Source organism: Tachyglossus aculeatus, chromosome 3 (genome assembly GCF_015852505.1).
Source record: "Tachyglossus aculeatus isolate mTacAcu1 chromosome 3, mTacAcu1.pri, whole genome shotgun sequence".
NCBI lineage: Eukaryota > Metazoa > Chordata > Mammalia > Monotremata > Tachyglossidae > Tachyglossus > Tachyglossus aculeatus.
Window position 1 is genome coordinate 12,034,453 of NC_052068.1, and position 18,893 is coordinate 12,053,345.

General features: G+C 50.7%; 1 protein-coding gene across 1 annotated transcript in view; it reads left to right on the forward strand.

The window, feature by feature from the left end:
* The first annotated feature begins 3,293 nt into the window (after window positions 1-3,293).
* PAOX (polyamine oxidase) overlaps window positions 3,294-18,893 on the forward strand; it is a 30,770-nt gene continuing 15,170 nt past the window's right edge. Inside the window, exons 1-3 of the mRNA XM_038743319.1 lie at window positions 3,294-3,495; window positions 5,792-6,278; window positions 17,234-17,433. Coding sequence (XP_038599247.1) covers window positions 3,294-3,495; window positions 5,792-6,278; window positions 17,234-17,433 — 889 coding nt within the window. The remainder of the gene's footprint in view (window positions 3,496-5,791; window positions 6,279-17,233; window positions 17,434-18,893) is intronic.

Here is an 18,893-nt window from a genome sequence, read left to right on the forward strand (position 1 = left end):
TTAAAGCCAATGGTAAAAAGAGTTTCTTTTTGACTTCACAAGCACTTTCCTTAAAACGATTTCAATGTCTGTCTCCCTTACTGGACTGTACGCTCCTTGAGGGCAGGAATCATGTCTACAAACTCTGCACTGTACTCACCCAAGCGCTCGATGCAATGCTCTGCATACAGTAAGCACTGAAAAAATACCACTGATTGACTGATAAAGTGGCATGCTAAGTGCGAACAGTCTTCTTTGGTTGGTAGAAGAATCTCTAATTCCATAACAGTCTTCCTACCAAACTGCACAGTGAAAACAGGAGTTACGGCAGAAGGATATTTGCATTTTCCCCCCTCAATCGACAGTATTTACTAAGTACCTCCTGAGGGCACAGAGCTGCCCTGTGAGCTTGGGAGAGCACAACAGATTTAGAAGACATGATCTCTGTCCTCGAGGAGCTTACAATGTAGCAAGGGAGACGTGACACTAAAATAAATTACAGGTAAGAGGAGGTAATAGAGTGTAAATTCATTCAATCGTATTTATTGAGCGCTTACTGTGTGCAGAGCACTATACTAAGTGCTTATGGTATCTGTTAGTAGGTGCCGGGGTGGGACGGACACAAGCAAATCGAGTTGGACACAGTCCCCGTCCCACATGGGGCTCACGGTCTCAATCCCCATTTCACAGATGAGGCGACAGGCCCAGAGAAGTGAAGTCTTTTAGACTGTGAGCCCACTGTTGGGTAGGGACCGTCTCTATATGTTGCCAACTTGTACTTCCCAAGCGCTTAGTCCAGTGCTCTGCACACAGTAAGCGCTCAATAAATACGATTGATGATGATGATGATGAAGTGACTTGCCCAAGGTCACACAGCAGACAAGCGGCGGAGCCGGGATTAGAAGCCATGACCTTCTGATTCCCAGGCCGGTGCTCTATGCCATGCTGATATGTACATAAGTGCCATGGGGTTGGGGGATTTTGGGGGGAAAGGATGTGAGCACCCAAGAAATTATGTGCCTTGGAATGGCTCAAGTGGCAATCGCTCCCTCAACACTGCAACGCAGCCCCGGACTAAAACTGCACAAAGAGAGGCTCCGTCATTAGAGGCCACAGGGCCGAACCTAACATCATCAATCGTATTTATTGAGCGCTTACTGTGTGCAGAGCACTGTACCAAGCGCTTGGGAAGTACAAATCGGCAACATATAGAGACAGTCCCTACCCAACAGTGGGCTCTAACAGCCTGCTCCCACATCACTGCACCTCGACCTTCAGTCGGAAGTCACCGAGAGGCGGATCTCCCCGTGCCGCCAGAAGCACACACAGCTTCGCAGCCTTAACAAAGCTGGCGGGACCAGGACGCGGAAGCCGCGGCCGCTCCGGCCCCATGTCATCATCAATCATCAATCGTATTTATTGAGCGCTTACTGTGTGCAGAGCACTGTACTAAGAGCTTGGGAAGTACAAATTGGCGACATAGAGAGACAGTCCCTACCCAACAGTGGGTTCACAGTCTAACAGCGGGAGACAGAGAACAAAACCAAACATACTGACAAAATAAAACAAGTAGAATAGATATGTACAAGTAAAATAAATAAATAAATAAACAGAGTAATAAATATGTACAAACATATATACATATATACAGGTGATGTCATCATCATCAATCGTATTTATTGAGCGCTTACTATGTCTGGAAGGTGCCGCGGTTGGGGTTCGTCCTATCCTCTCTCCTCTCCAACGCGGCGTGGCTCGGCGGGCAGAGCACCGGATTGGGAGTCAGAAGGATCTGGGTTCCAATCCTGAGTCCACACGGTGTCCACTGCGGGATCCGGGGCAAGTCACTGCACTTCTCCGTGCCTCAGGTGCCTCATCTGTAAAACGGGGATTAGGAGCGTGAGCCCCGCCATGGGACACGGACTGCGTCCAACCTTTTTTCTTTTTTCACGGAGAAAGCGCTTAACAAAAACCACCCAGAAGAAACACCAAAACACCTGCCTCCCATTACTCACCTCATCCCTGACCTCCTTTCTCACCGCCACCTCAAACAACCCATCAACTCACCCTCTTCCAACTCGTCTCCACTTCTCATGCCGTCCCTTCTCTCATCCCCCCCCGACTCCATGGCCTGTCTAATCGGGCCCATGGAACCCCCCCTTCATCCTCAACCTGTTCCCGACCCAATCACTCCTCCTGCAACCTGGCTGTCTTCAGACATCACCGTCTCCTCCAACCCCATAAATAGAGTATAATAGATCCGTACAGACAAATCTACATCTATACAGGTGCTGTGGGGAGGGGAAGGAGGTAAGGGGAGAGGAAGCGGGGGGCTCAGTGTGGGAAGGCCTCCTGGAGGAGGTGAGGTCCTTGGGGTTGGGGTGGGGTCGGGGTCAGAGGTCAGGGGTGAGGGGGACGGAGCCGGAGGGGGGGCAGAGTGGATTGGACGATGGGGAGGGGCCACAATAGGTGGGCGGGAAAACAATAGACGGGTGGGGTTGTAATAGGTGGGCGGGGCTACAATAGATGGGCGGGGCTATAACAGGTGGGCGGGGCTACGATAGATGGGCGGGGCCTGGGGCGGGGCCCGTGAGAGATGAGGGGGTCTAGGCTGTGAGCCCACTGCTGGGTAGGGACCGTCTCTAGATGTTGCCAACTTGTGCTTCCCAAACGCTTAGCGCAGTGCTCTGCACACGGTAAGCGCTCAAGAAATACGATTGAATGAATGAATGAATGAATTGGGCGGGGCTGCGAGAGGTGGGCGGGGCTACGAGAGATGGGCGGGACAAGTGAGTGGGGCGGGGCCCAGGGCGACGGGCGGGGCTTGTGGGAAGTGGGAGGGGCCTGGAGAGGGGCGGGGCCGGTGAGAGGGGCGGGGCCGGGATCGATGGGCGGGGCCGGGGGGCCTGTGCGCCGCGTGGGGGGGCTGTGCCTAGGGCTGGGGGCGGGCGGGGCCTGTCGGCGGGGGCGGGGCTACAGTAGGTGGGCGGGGCCTGTGAGCGGGGACGGGCCGGGAGCGGGGGGCGGGGCCTGCGTGTAATGGGCGGGGCTAGGACCTGTGGGCGGGGTCTGTGATTGGGGTTGGGCCGGGAGCGGGGGGGCGGGGCTGTAGGTGACGGCGGGGAGGGAGGGGCTCGGGTCACTGGGCGGGGCCCGGGACCGACTGGTGGGCGGGGCCCGGGGACAGTGGGCGTGGCCTCGGAGCGCTTGGGGGGCGGGGCCTCGGAGCGCTTGGGGGCGGGGCCCGGGGCCCGGCCGGGCTGGAGGGCGTCGTGTGGGTGCGCGTCGGGCGGTCGGGCGGTCGGTCGGTCGGGATGGCGGCGGCGGCGGCGGCGGTCCCGTCGGCGGTCCCGGTCCCCGCCGCCGTGGGCCGTCGTGTGGTGGTGGTGGGCGGGGGCCTGTCGGGCCTGGGGGCGGCGCAGCGGCTGTGCCGGCCCGGGGCCTCCTTCCCGGACGTCCGCCTGCTGGAGGCCACCCACAGGCCCGGGGGACGCGTCTGCTCCCGGACACACTGCGGTCAGTCGCCGGGGCACGGGGCCGGGCACGGGGCCGGGCACGGGGCCGGGCACGGGGGGACACGGGACGGGCACAGGGGGACCGGGGCCGGGGGCGGGGACGCCTCTCCCCAGCGCTCAGGCCAGTGTCGCGCACCCAGGAAGCGCTCCCTAACTACGAAGGGAGGACGGGCGGGCGGACGGGCGGGCGGGCGGGCGGGCGGACGGACGGACGGACAAGTGGGAGCCTTCTCCTCCTTCGCCTCTCCTCTTCTCTCTCCCCTCCTCTTTTCTCCGTCTTCCCCTCCTCCCCTCTCCTTTCCCTTTCGTCCTCCCCCTCCGCCGTCCTCTCCCTCCTCTTCTTTCCTCCCGTCTCTTCTCTCCCTCCTCCTCCCCACCTACCCCTTCTCTTCTGCTTTCCTCTCCTTCCCCCTCCGTCCTGCTCCTCCTGTCCTCTCCCTTCTCCTCCTCCTCCTCTTCTGTCCCCCTCCTCGTCTCTCCGTCTTCCCCTCCTCCCCTCTCCTTTCCCTTTCGTCCTCCCCCTCCGCCGTCCTCTCCCTCCTCTTCTTTCCTCCCGTCTCTTCTCTCCCTCCTCCTCCCCACCTACCCCTTCTCTTCTGCTTTCCTCTCCTTCCCCCTCCGTCCTGCTCCTCCTGTCCTCTCCCTTCTCCTCCTCCTCCTCTTCTGTCCCCCTCCTCGTCTCTCCGTCTTCCCCTCCTCCCCTCTCCTTTCCCTTTCGTCCTCCCCCCTCCGCCGTCCTCTCCCTCCTCTTCTTTCCTCCCGTCTCTTCTCTCCCTCCTCCTCCCCACCTACCCCTTCTCTTCTGCTTTCCTCTCCTTCCCCCTCGGCCCTCCTCGTCTCCTCTCTCCTTTCTCCCCCACCTCTTCTTTCCTCCCCTCCTCTTCTCTCCCTTCCCCTCCTCTCCATCCCCCTTCTCCTTTCCTCTCCTTCCTCTCCCGTCCACCACCTCCTCCTCTTCTTTCCTGCCCTCCTCTTCTCTCCCTCCTCCTCCTCTCCATCTTCCCCTCCTCCTCTTCTCTCCTCACCTTCCCATCCGTCCTCCTCTGCCGTCCTCTCCCCCTTCTTTCCTCCCCGTCTTCTCTCCCTTCTCTCCCTCCTCCTCTCCATCCCCCTCTTCCTCCTCTTTCCTCCCCTTCTCCTCCTGTCCATCTTCCCCTCCTCTGCTGTCCTCTTCCTCTCCATCCCACCCCTTCTCCCATTCTTCAAGTCGCTTCCTCCTCCTTCTCCTCTGTCCCCTCTTTCCTCCCCTGCCCCCTCCTCCTACTTTTCCTTCCTCTCTTGGTTTCCCTCCTCCTACTTCTCCTTCCTCTCACTCCCCCCTCTCCCTGCTCCCCTTTCTCGCACTCCTCTATCCTCCTTCCTTCCTCCTTTCCCTCTTCCTTCCACTCCTTCACCTCTAGCTGCTCCCTCTCCTTCCTCCCCTTCTCCCACCCCTCCTCTTTTTCCTCTCCTTCACCCCCTTCTCCTCCTCACCCTTCTCCTCTTTTTCCTCCACCTCTCCTTCCTCCTTCTCCTCCTCACCCTTCTCCTCTTTTTCCTCCACCTCTCCTTCCTCCTCCTCCTCATCACCCCAGGGCGGACAGGCGAAGGAAGCTACCGTCCCCTCCCGTACACACGCAGAGACCCCCCAACATCCAGTCCCGAGGTGACCCCTAGATCCCGGTGAGAGTCCCTTCCCTTTCCTCCCACGGTCCTTCTGGATGAGAATCTCCTCAGTTTAAAAGTCATCTTTTTACTTGACCTGACCCATGTGGAAGCACCCTCCCTCAGTGGAGTACGGACACCCTGGGCCGCTTTCCCACAGGATCCTGGAACCCATTCTGGCTGTCGATCCCCCCCCGGCCTTGAAGGCCGAGGGCACAGAACCGGACTCCGCGGGGGGAGGGAGGCCGGGTCAGAGGACGTGGGTTCTGATCACGGCTCCGCCACTGGTCTGCTGTGGGACCTTGGGCGAGTCGCTTAGCTTCTCTGTGCCTCGGCGACCTCATCCGTAAAATGGGGATAAAAAGCGTGAGCCCCACGTGGGACAACCCGATTACCGGCGCTTAGAACGGTGCTCGGCGTGTAGTGAGCGCTCAACAAGTACCGTAATCGTGATTTTTATCTATCGTGCCCCTCTGAGCCTGGAGGTCACGGCGATGATAATAAAAAGTATGGTGTTTGTTCGGCGCTGATGTGCCAGGCGGGGTTCTAGGCCCCGGAAGGTGGAGGCGGGAGGGCCGGGATGCGGTTTCGGGGAAGCGCGAGGCACGCGCTCGCTCGCTCACAGAGCCCGTTCCGCCCTCCCTGTCGCGCAGGTGGCGTCGTGGAGATGGGCGCCCACTGGATTCACGGACCGTCCAAGGGCAATCCGGTCTTCCAGCTGGCTTCGGAATACGGCCTCCTGGGCGAGAAGGAGATGTCCGAGGAGAACCAGCTCATCGAAGTCGGGGGTCACCCGGGACTGCCCTCCGTCTCCTATTCAAGCTCGGGGAAAGTCGTGAGTCCCGACCTGGTGACAGACATGGCTAATCTGTTTTATACCCTGCTAGACCAAACGCGCGAGTTCCTCCACGTGGCCGAGGCGCCCATCCCCAGCGTGGGCCAGTTCCTGAAGAAGGAGATCGCCCGGCACGCGGCCGAGTGGGAGGACGACGAGGAGACGAAGCGGCTCAGGCTGGCCATCCTGAAAAACTTCTTCGATCTGGAGTGCTGTGTCAGCGGGACCCACAGCATGGATCTGGTGGCCCTGGCACCCTTCGGGGAATACGCCACGTTGCCCGGCCTGGACTGCACCTTCCCCGCGTAAGTGGTTTGAGAGCCCTGACGCCTGTAGACGGTCGTGCGGGGGGGTTCGATCCTCTCGGGATCGCCCTTTTCGGCAGGAGCTTCCGGTTGGGTGGGACTCAGCGAGGTTTTAAATAATTGCCCAGGAAAGTGGGGAGGAAGGGGGTTCTTCTCAGAGAGTCCTCCCGGGTCATCAGTGAGTGGGTTTTTATTGGGCACTTAACGTGTGCAGAGCATTGTGTGCTTTGTGGGGCGGGGGGGGGGTACAGTACAACAGAGTGGGTCCACACGATCTCTGCCCACTTGTACTTCCCAAGCGCTTAGTACAGTGCTCCGCACACAGTAAGCGCTCAATAAATACGATTGATTGCCCACGAGGACATTACGGTCTGCGGGGGGAGGCAGATGTTGAAATAGATTAAGGGTAGGGGAAATTGTAGAGTCTTTCCTGGGAGTTGCTTCTCACTCTGTCTCCGGCTTTCTGATTCACTCCTTTCATTCATTCATCCATCCATATTCCTTGAGCGCTTACCGTGTGCAGGGCACTGTACTAAGCCCTTCGAAAGTACAGTTCAGCAATAGAGACAATCCCTGCCCACAGTGGGCTTACAGTCTAGAAAGGGGGGAGACAGACATCCAAATTACTACTAATAACGACGATGGTATTAAGCACTTACTATGTGCCAAGCACTGTTCTCTGCGCCGAGGGAGTACAAGGTGATCAGGTTGTCCCACGGGGGGCTCACAGTCTTAATCCCCATTTTACAGATGAGGTAACTGAGGCACAGAGAAGTGAAGTGGCTTTCCCAAAGTCACACAGCCGATAAGTGGCAGAGCCGGGATTCGAACCAAGCCCCTGCTCTTGCCACTGACCCATGCTGCCTCTCTAAACAGGCATCAATAGCACCAATATAAATAAATAGAATTACAGAGGTAGACACATCAAAACCAGTAAACAAGCATTACTATAAATAAATACAATTCTAGATGTATAGATTTCTCCCCCTTCTCCCCCCTCCTTACTTCCTTCCCTTCCCCACAGCACCTGTATAATGTCTATATGTTTGTACGTATTTATTACTCTATTTATTTATTTATTTTACTTGTACATATCTATTCTATTTATTTTATTTTGTTAATATGTTCTGTTTTGTTCTCCGTCTCCCCCTTCTAGACTGTGAGCCCACTGTTGGGTAGGGACCGTCTCTATATGTTGCCAACTTGTACTTCCCAAGCGCTTAGTCCAGTGCTCTGCACACAGTAAGCGCTCAGTAAATACGATTGATTGATTGATGTGTATCACAAGTGCCGTGGGGCGGGGAGAGCAAAGGGAGTGAGTCGTGGAGAGGGAGGTGGGGGGAGCTGAGGAAAAGGAGGGCTTAGTCTGGGAAGGCCTCTTGGAGGAGGTGAGCCCTCAGTAGGGCTCTGAAGCCGGGGAAGTGCGATTGTATCCGATCAGGTATTTCCAGCCCCAAATTCCACTTGGTCTTGGATGATACATTTAGGCTTTCTATTTGGAGCAAATCAACCAGATACTTGGGCTGGGCAGGCCCGGCTTTGGTTTCCACCTGGTTCGTTGGTGAAAGCAGCGAGACCCAGTGGAAAGAACATTTATATGTTGCCAACTTGTACTTCCCAAGCGCTTAGTACAGTGCTCTGCACACAGTAAGCGCTCAATAAATACGATTGAATGAATGAATGAATGAATGAATGGTCTGGGAGCCAGAGGACCTGGGTTCTCATCCCGGCTCTGCTGCTTACCTCCCGGGTGACCTTGGACAAGTCACCGAACTTCTCTGTGCCTCAGTTCCCTCATCTGTAAAACGGGGATTCAATACCTGTTCTCCCTCCTACATAGACTGTGAGCCCCAAGTAGCACCTAGTTATCTTGTATCGGCTCCAGCATTTAGTGCAGTGCTTGCCATATAAGCACTGGGTTCTAATTCCGGCTCCGCCACTTGCCAGCTGTGTGACTTTGGGCAAGTCACTTCGCTTCTCTGTCCCTCAGTTACCTCATCTGTCAAATGGGAATTAAGACCGTGAGCCCCCACGTGGGACAGCCTGATTACCTTTTATCCCCCCAGTGCTTAGACCGGTGCTTGGCACATAGTAAGTGCTTAACAAATACCATAATCATCATCATCATCATCATCATATAACAAGTGCTTAGCAAATACCACAGTTATTAGTATTATTATCACTATTATTATTGTTATTGCTATCGTCATCCCCCTCCAGGCCGTCACCAAGCGGAGGAGGGGCCTTGAAAGGTAGGAAGGAAGCGGAGCAAGTGTCTCAGACTTTTCTGGGATACGTTTGATTCTAATAATGCTAATATTCAGACTTCCCATCCCAGAAATGCTTGGGGCAGTGATGAAAGATTGCCACTTCGAGGCTCCCAGTCGTGAGTTACCATGAACCTCAAAAGGAAAGACGGCGAAACGGATGTTCGTTGACCCGAACAAATCTTGTTCCGGTCTTACAGTTTCCCTAAACTTTCCCCTAACTTTTGAGTCTCTTTGTAAAAACGCTTAGAGGGAATATCTCTAGACTGTGAGCTCATCGTGGGCAGGGACTGTGTCTGTTTATTCTTCTATTGTACTCTCCCAAGTGCTTTGTATAGTGCTTGGCACTCAGAAAGTGCTCAATCAATCAATCAATCAATCAATCAATCATATTTATTTATTGAGCGCTTACTATGTGCAGAGCACTGTACTAAGCGCTTGGGAAGTACAAATTGGCAACATATAGAGACAGTCCCTACCCAACAGTGGGCTCACAGTCTTAAAAGGGGGAGACAGAGAACAAAACCAAACATACTAACAAAATAAAATAAGTAGAAAAGCTATGTACAAGTAAAATAAATAAATACAGAAATAAATAGAGTAATAAATATGTACAAACATATATACATATATACAGGTGCTGTGGGGAAGGGAAGGAGGCAAGATGGGGGGGATGGAGAGGGGGACGAGGGGGAGAGGAAGGAAGGGGCTCAGTCTGGGAAGACCTCCTGGAGGATTGAATGAATGAATGAAGGAATATTCCCGCCATGGTGAAAACCCATCATAAAGGGACAGGTATTCTGGCAGGTACAATTTAGAAATTGGGGAATGCTTATTGTAGAGAGGCTTGATTTTTCTCCGCTCACCCGCATCCCTTGAGAAAGAATTACTGTGCTGGTTCATCTCTAAGGGGAAATGGTTTCGCGTAGAATCAGGCTAGAACAGTTTACATTCTTGTGATTCTGTTCCAGTATCCCATTTAGCCTTGACAGTCTGAATTTTTATTAAGCTAAATGGTAGTCTGAAGTATTTTTTTAAGTGTTTTTCAACTATCTTATAAAAATAGGACTTTTTTCAAAAGGGAACTCCAGATCAGCATTTGTATCTAAATGCCTTTTGCTTCTCTTCAAAATTGGCAATTTTGGAAATTCAGATGGTTTCAGTTTTGGTTTATTTTGTAAAGACTTTTCAACGTGAATCAGCACCGTTTCCAACCGGGGCTCATGCAGAAATCATTTTCTGTGTTTTACGGCTCTCTGGGGTTATGGTTCTCTGGGGTAACTCATGAAAAGAAATATGTAAACTCCCTGACTTCAAAGATTCCCTAAATCAAGGTGTTTTACACTTTACGTTACCAAGCAGGAGGGGTGATAATTGAGCAGTGCATTTAAAGGTGGAAAAAAATATTTGAATGTAAAAGAGGTACGTTTTAAGAATGATAATAATAATTTTGGTATTTGGTAAGCGCTTACTATGTGCCAAGCACTGTTCTGAGCGCTGGGGTAGATACAAGGTGATCACGTTGTCCCATGGGGGGCTCACAGTCTTCATCCCCATTTTCCAGATGAGGTCACTGAGGCACAGAGAAGTGAAGTGACTTGCCCAAAGTCACACAGCTGACAAGTTCCGGAGCCGGGATTAGAACCCATGACCTCTGACTCCCGAGCTCGGGGTCTTTCCATTGAGCCACTCTGCTTCTCTGTTAACCTGGATTTTTGCCAGAACATTTTACTATCGCAGCAAACATTTGGTTTCCAATGAAATTGAGACTTTTCTTCAGTTTTTTTTTTGAAATTTTTTGGGCGGCCACTGCAAAGAGATAGCCCAGATGTATTAATGTTTGGAAGTAGAAAAGACCATTTCGATTTCAGACCCAAAGGACATTTTCAAATTTAGAGGTGTCGATTTTGCTAATCTTTATTTTTAATCAATCGGTGATATTTATCGAGCATTTTCTGTGTGGAGAGCTCCTGACTAAACTTTCATTCAGTCGTATTTATTGAACGCCTACTGGGTGCGGAGCACTGTCCTAAGCGCTTGGAGAATATAATACAGCAATAAAGTGAGGCAATTCCTGCCCACGATGGGATCACAGTCTGGTGGGGGGAGACAGACATCAATACAGGTGAACAGGCATCAATATAAATAAACAGAATTATAGATATATACAGATATAAATAAGTGCCGTGGGGCGGGGAGAGGGGGGAAGAGCAAAGGGAGCAAGTCACGGTGACGCGGAAGGGAAGGGTAACTGACTAAACGTTTGGGAGGGTAGAATATAACCAAGTTGATAGACATATTCCCTGCCTACGAGGAGCTCTTTAGACCCTATCTAGAGGGGGAGATGGATGTTAAAATAAATTGTGGATATATATTTAAGCATCTTGGGGCTGAGGTGGGGTGAGTTTCAGGTGCTTAAACGGTACAGATCCAAGTGCGTAGGTGAGGCCGAAAGGCGAGGGAGTGGAGAAAATGAGGGCTTAGTCAAGGAAGGCTCTCAAAGGAAATGTGATTTTAGGAGGGATTTGAAGATGGGTTAATAATAATAATAATAATAATAATAACGATGGTATTCGTTGATCGCTTATTCTGTGTCAAGTACGGTTCTAAGTGCTGGGGTCGATACGGGGTTATCAGGTTGTCCCACGGGGGGCTCACCGTCTCAATCCCCATTTTCCAGATGAGGTAACTGAGGCCCAGAGAAGTTAAGCGACTTCACACCGCTGACAAGTGGCAGAGCCGGGATTCAAACCCACCATCTCTGATTCCCAAACCCGTGCTCTTTCCGCTAATAAAAATAATAATAATAATGTTGGTATTTGTTAAGCGTTCACTATGTGCCAAGCACTGTTCTGAGCCCTGGGGTGGATACAAGGTGATCAGGTTGTCCCCCGCAGGGCTAACAGTCTTCATCCCCATTTTACAGAGGAGGGAAGTGAGGCCCAGAGAAGTGAAGTGACTGGCCCAAAGTCACCCAGCTGACGAGTGGCGGAGCCGGGATTTGAACCCACGACCTCTGCCTCCAAAGGGCGGGCTCTTCCCACTAAGCCCCGCTGGGTCGAGTGGTGTGGCTAGATGAAATTGAGGTCATTTGGCGTTAGAGGGGTGACGTGTGTGGCCCATGTTGCCAATTTGTACTTCCCAAGCGCTTAGTACGGTGCTCTGCACATAGTAAGCGCTCAATAAATACAATTGATGATGATGAGAGGTAAGGTAGGAGAAGGCAAGGTGATTACGTGCTTTAAAGCCAATGGCGAGGAGTGTCTGTTTGATGCGGTGGTAGAGGGGACACCACTGGAGATTCTTGAGGAGTGGGGAGACGTGGACCGAACGTTATATTTTTAGAAAAATGTGATCCGGGCGGCAGAGGGACGTAAGAACTGGAGTGGGGAGAGAGAGGAGGCAGGAAAGTCAGCAGAGACGCTGTTGCAGGAGTCGAGGCGGGATAGGATATATATGCTTTTGCAATTAGGATGGCGAGGAAAGGAGAGGATCGTAGCGATGTTGTCAAGGATTGTCAGGATTTGGTGGCATTGACTATGTGGGATGAATGAGAGAGATGAGTCGAGGATAATGCCTCGGTTGCGGGCTTGGGAGACAGGATGGTGGTGTTGTCTGCGTGTAGGAGAAAGGTGAGGAGAACAGGGCTTGGGTGAGAAGATGAAGGGTTCTGTTTTGGACGTGTTAAATTTGAAGTGTCGGCGGGACATCCGAGTAGGGATGTCTTGAAGCGGGAGAAAATGTGAGACTGCAGGAAAGGAGGGAGAGCAGGGCTAGAGAGGGAGATTTGGGAATCATCCGTGTAGAGATGATAGTTGAAGTCACGGGAGCGAATGAATGCAAAGTGTTCGTTCCTGGGAATGTATTGGAACTGCCTAAATTCAGACCCGTGAAGACAGAACTGACGTAAGGTGTTTACTTGTGGGAAATAAGGAAATGAGTGAACTTGCAATTTCACGCTATAATTTGGGAGCGGGTGTGGATAGGAGAATAGAAGGGAAGCTAGAACCGAGCCTTGAGGAACTCCCACGGATGGAGGGTAGGAGGCTAGAGGATGAGGTTAATTTTTAAATAAGCATTTTCATAACAACCCCACTTGGCCCCATATCACTAGAGAGCAGTCGGACTTTAGCTCTTCGGAGTGATAAAGGAAGAGATAGCATGTGACGAGGGCGTCAGGGAGAGAATTGGAGGAGAGGAACTTGAGGCAGCGGGTGTAGATGACTCGATCAAGGAGTTTGGAAAGAAACAACGGTAGGAGAGAGATGGGGTGATAACTGGAGCGAGCCGTGGGGTCAAAGGAGGGGATTTTTTTAGGACAGGGGAGATACCCGCATGTTTAAAAGCGGTGGGGAAGACGCCGTTGGAGAGCAAACAGTTGAGAAGCAGTGGAAAGAGCACGGGCTTCGGAGTCAGAGGTCGTGGATTCTAATCCCGGCTCCGCCACTTATCAGCTGTGTGACTTTGGGCAAGTCGCTTCACTTCTCCCTCCCTCAGTGACCTCATCTAGAAAATGGGGATTAAGGCCGTGAGCCCCACGAGGGACAACCTCATTACCTTGTATCTACTCCAGCACCTAGAACAGTGCTTGGCACCTAGTAAGAGCTTAACAAATCCTCCCCTTCTAGGCCGTGAGCCCTTTGTTGGGTAGGGATTGTCTCTGTTGCCGAATTGTACTTTCCAAGCGCTTAGTGCAGTGCTCTGCCCACAGTAAGCACTCAGTAAATCTGATTGAATGAATGAAGATGCAGTCAGGGAGGGGGGCAAGGGTTTTGATGCGGTGCTAAGGAATGGGGTCGGATGCATAGGTGGAGGGGGTGGATTTTGAGGGATGGGAGGAGATTTCCTCCAGAGATACTGCTGGGAGAGATGGGAGAGTTGAAGAAGGGGCAGGAGAGGGCCAGGACTGGAGAAGGACAGGGGAGATTTTCAGGAGATCGCACATGATAGGGTCAATTTGGGGGATGAAGAAAATGGCCAGCTCACTGGGGGCAAGAGATGGGGGAACCGGGGGAACAGGGGACCTGAGGAGGGAGTTGAATGTTTGGAACAACTGGCGAGGGCGATGGGCATGGAGAAATAATTTTGCCCGGCTCTGCCACTTGTCTGCTATGTGACCTTGGCCGGTCACTTCACTTCTCTGTGCCTCAGTTACCTCACCTGTCATATGGGGATTAAGACTGTGAGCCCCACGTGGGGCAGGGACTGTGGCCAACCTGATTTGCTTGTATTCACCCCGGCGCTTTGTACAGTGCCTGGCACATAGTAAGCTCTTAAGAAATGCGATTGAATGAACGAAGTACCAGAATTATTATTAGTATTATTACCTCGAGGAACAATTCATTTTATTTTATTTTGTTGGTATGTTTGGTTTTGTTCTCTGTCTCCCCCTTTTAGACTGTGAGCCCACTGTTGGGTAGGGACTGTCTCTATATGTTGCCAATTTGTACTTCCCAAGTGCTTAGTACAGTGCTCTGCACATAGTAAGCGCTCAATAAATACGATTGATGATGAAGATGATGATGATGATTCTAGGCTGAATGCCGGCAAACCGAGGCCCGGGCCAAGCAGAAGTAGAAGGAAACTTTACAGTTGAGACCCCAGCGGTTCTCAAGTCCAAACACGATGCTCTGCAGCCCTCTTGGCTCTGAATTGCTCATTATTATCTGTGGGTTGTTCAGGGTTTTCCCAGAAAAAAAAGATCTTTTTGTCCCTGAGTTACAACAGTCCTTTTTATATCAGTTTCTAAGCACAAAGAGAGCAGCTGCGGTCACCTTCTAGGCTGTGAGCCCGCTGTTGAGTAGGGACCATCTCTATATGTTGCCAACTTGTACTTCCCAAGCGCTTAGTACAGTGCTCTGCACCCAGTAAGCGCTCAATTCATTCATTCATTCATTCAATCGTATTTATTGAGCGCTTACTGTGTGCAGGGCATTGTACTAAGCGCTTGGAAATTACAATTCGGCAACGGAGACAGAGACAATCCCTACCCAACAACGGGCTCACAGTCTAGAAGGAGGAGACAGACAACAAAATAAAACAAGTAGACAGGCGTTAATACTATCAAAATAAATGAATAGAATTAGAGATATATACATAATGATGAGGAGACTCACTTCACTGGGCCTCAGTGACCTCATCTGTAAAATGGGGATTGAGACTGTGAGCCCCACGTGCGACAGGGACTATGTCCAACCCGAGTTGCTTGTATCCCCCCTAGGGCTTAGTACAGTACCTGGGACATAGTAAGCGCTTAACAAATACCGTCATCATTATTATTATTATTATTATGAGAAGAAGCGTGGCTCAGTGGAAAGAGCCCGATACATACGATTGAATGAATGAATGAATAGATAGAGAAGCAGCATGGCCTAGTGGAAAGAGCGTGTGTGCCTGGGAATCAGAGGACCTGGGTTCTAATCCTGGCTCAACCAAATGCTTGCTGTGTGACCTTGGGCAAGTCACCTACCTTGTTTGTACCTCAGTTCTCCTGTTCTCCCTCCTGTAAGCTAATTGTGGGCAGGGAACATGCCTATCAACTGTTATATTTTACTCTCCCACGCACTTAGCGCTCTGCACAGATTTATTGTTCAATAAATAGAATTGATTGATGTAGTAATAATAATATTAATGGTATCTTTAAAAACCAAGGCTGACTACATATAGCTCAACCCGGAAAGCAGTCTAGCGTAGTGGATTGACCACAAGGCCTGGGATTCAGAAGGTCATGAGTTCGAATTCCGGCTCTGCCGCTTTTCTGCTATGTGACCTTGGGCAAGTCACTTCACTTTTCTGTGCCTCAGCTACCTCATCTGTAAAATGGGGACTGAGACTGTGAGCCCCACGTGGGCCAGGGACTGGGTCCAACCCAGTTGGCTTATATCCAGCCTAGCGCTTACTCCAGTTCCTGGCACATAGTAGTTGTTATTATTACATTATTCCGCATGCCCCAAATCCTCCTGGTTTCCATTCACTGGGGTTTTCAGTAGCTAACTGCAGAAAACAATCCTTGGGCCTGTTCCCAGTGTTTTTCCCCTTCCCCGGAGTTCTTGTTGGTTTGTTTTCCAATTTCCTGGCTGGGAAGCAGACTCCCCTCAAGTGGCCGAATTCTCCGCTTGTCGCCCGGCTGGTGGATGCTGAGATTTGCAGAGAACCATTCATTAATTCATTCAGTCGTATTTAATGAGCACTTGATGCAAGAAAACTCTGTGGATCTACTACCAGAATGACTGCAGACGGAGAGCGGGGCGTTCCGGGAGAGATGAGTCCATGGAGTCGCTGTGGGTCGGAGACAGCAGCCTAAGACAAGACAAAGACTGCGTGCAAAGCTCTGTACCGTGCGCTTAGGAGAGTACAATATAGCAATAAAGAGACACGTTCCCTGCCCACAGTGAGCTAATGAGATAGAAGAGAGCGGGGACCTGAAGGTTTGAAGTGGGTTGCGATCAATCAATGGTATGTATTCATTTATTCAGTTGTATTAAGCGCTTACTGTGTGCAGAGCACTGTACTAATCGCTTGGGAAAGTACGATACAACAATAAACAGTGACATTCCCTGTCCATAACAATCATTGGGGGCTTACTATGCGGAGCCCTGTACTAAGCACTTGGGAGAGTACAATATAACAGAGGTGGCCCACATCATCATCATCAATCATATTTATTGAGCACTTACTATGTGCAGAGCACTGTACTAAGCGCTATGGCCTGGAATGCCGTCCCAACTCATATCTGACAGACAGTTACAGTTACTCTCTCCCTCTTCAAAGACTTTTTGAATCAATCAATCAATCAATAGTATTTATTGAGCGCTTACTGTGTGCAGAGCACTGGACTAAGCGCTTGGGAAGTACAAGTCGGCAACACATAGAGACAGTCCCTACCCAACAGCGGGCTCACAGAAGAGTTGAAGGCATAACTCCTTCAGGAGGCCTTCCCTGATTGAGCCCTCCTTTCCTCTTCTCCCACTCCCTTCATCGTCTCCCTGCCTTGTTGCCTTTATTCATTCCTCCTCCCAGCCCCACAGCCCTATGGTCCATAGCTTTAATTAATTTATTTATATTTATGTCTGTCTCCCCCCGTAGACTGTACGCTCGTTGTGGTAATGTTATACTGTAATCTCCTAAGCACTTAGTACAGCACTCTGCACACAGTAAATGTTCATTAAATACACTTGACTGACGAGCTGACTGGTTGACCACAAGGAGCTTATAGTTTTAAAGGAGCTTACTAGTTTGGTGTCTGGTTGCTTTCTGGGCTGATAGATTTTCATCCTCTATAAAATTTCCCATCTCAAAAAGCAGTGCTTTGGGCCTGGAGAATCCTTGCATTCTATTTTGAATGGTATTTAAGTGCTCACTACGTGCCAGGCGCTGTACTAAGTGCTGGGTAGATGCAAGCTAATCAGGTTGGACACCGTCCTTGTCCCACGTGGGGCTCACAGTCTTAATTCCCACGTTATAGATGAGGCAATCAAGGCCCAGTGAAGTGACTTGCCCAAGGTCACACGGGTGACAAGTGGTGGTTCTGGGATTAGAACCCAGGTCCTGCTGTCTCCCGGGCCCTGCTCTATCCGCTTGGCCACGCTGCTGCTGATTTTCAGGGGTCAGTCCAGGCCTACTTTACGGAGATGGGCTGGCTGGGGCCTCCGTTCTCAAAACCGTGGACGTGTCATTGCTCTTCTCTAGGGGGTACGAAGGCCTCACGGACTGTGTAATGACCTCGCTGTCCAAAGACATCCTTTTGTTTAACAAACCAGTGAAGACCATTCACTGGAATGGCTCCTTCCAGGAAGAAAATCTGCCAGGACAGACGTTCCCGGTCCGGGTGGAATGTGAAGATGGTGAACAATTCCTAGCCGATCACGTCATAGTCACTGTGTCCTTAGGTGAAGTACTTCTATTTTTTCTCACTCTCTCCCTTCCTTCCTTCCTTCCTTCCTTCCTTCCTTCCTTCCTCCCGCCCTCCCTCCCTCCCTTCCTTCCTTCCTTCTTCCTCCCTTCCTCCCTTCCTCCTCTTTTTCTTTCTCTTTTCTTTATTCCTTTCCTTCTATTCTTTCTCATTCTTTCTCTATATCTTCCTCTTTTTTCTTTCTTTTCTTGCTTGCTACCTTTTCTCTCTTACTTTCATTCTTTCTCTCTTGTCTTTCTCTTTCTTCCTCTCTTCTTTCTTCCTCTTTTCTTGCTTGCTTCCTTTTCTTTCTTTCCTTCTTTCATTCTTTCTCTTTTTCTTCCTCTCTTTCTTCTCTCTTTTCTTGCTTGCTTCCTTTTCTTTCTTTCCTTTCATTCTTTATCTTTCTTCCTCTCTTCTTTCTCTCTTTCTTTTCTTTCTTGCTTTCTTTTCTCTTTCATTCTTTTTCTTCATTCTCTTTCTTTTCTTGCTTGCTTTTCTTGCTTGCCTTCTTTCTTTCTTTCTTTCTTTTTTTCTTTCTTTTTCTTTCTTTCCTTTCCTTCCTTCCTTCCTTCCTTCCTTCCTTCCTTCCCTCCCTCCCTCCCTCCCTCCCTCCTTCCTTCCTTCCTTCCTCTTTCTCTCTCTCTTTTTTCCCTTTCTCTCTTACTCTCTCTTTCTTTCTTTTCTCCTCCTTTCCCTTAAGCCTCAGTTCAAGCTGACAGTCCGCAGCCAGGGCCTCTTGTGGCTGTGTGAAAGATGCGGTGACCTGATTACTACTTAAAGTTTTGCTCATCTGGAGTCTTATAAGAAGAAGAGCAGCCTAGTGGGTAGAGCTTGGGATTGGGAGTCAGAAGACGTGGGTTCTATTCCCAGCTCTGCCATTTTTTTTTTTACAGTATTTAAGTGCTTACTATGTGCCAGATACTGAACTAAACACTTGGGGCAAGACACTTAACTTCTCCAGACCTCAGTTTCTTCATCGAGAAAATGGGGATTCAATACATGTCTCCCTCCCCATTTATGTAAGCCCCATGAGGGACAGGGACTGTGGGATGATTGTATCTACTCCAAGACCTAGCACAGAACATGGTACGTAGTAAGTGCTTTAAAAATACAACAGTTATCATCCTTCCACACCATTGTTTTTGTGGTTCTGCATTGTCATTCATTGTGCATTTTACAGTTTTGACAATAGCTTAATTTTCTGGGTGTATTTCTGTCACCTTATTTTTAAGATGTTAAAGCTTAAATGGCAACAAGGGAAAAAAAGGCATTTAAGAAAGCAGAGTATTTCAGTTGATTCAAAGGAGTCCACGAGAGAGGGCCATTGCCCAGGTGAAGGGTGAGAAGTCTTGTAGTGTGAAACTCAGCGGGGCTTAGAGGATAGAGTGCGGTCCTGGGAGTCAAGGACCTGAGTTCTAATCCTGGCTCTGCACTTTTCGGCCGGGTGACCTTGGG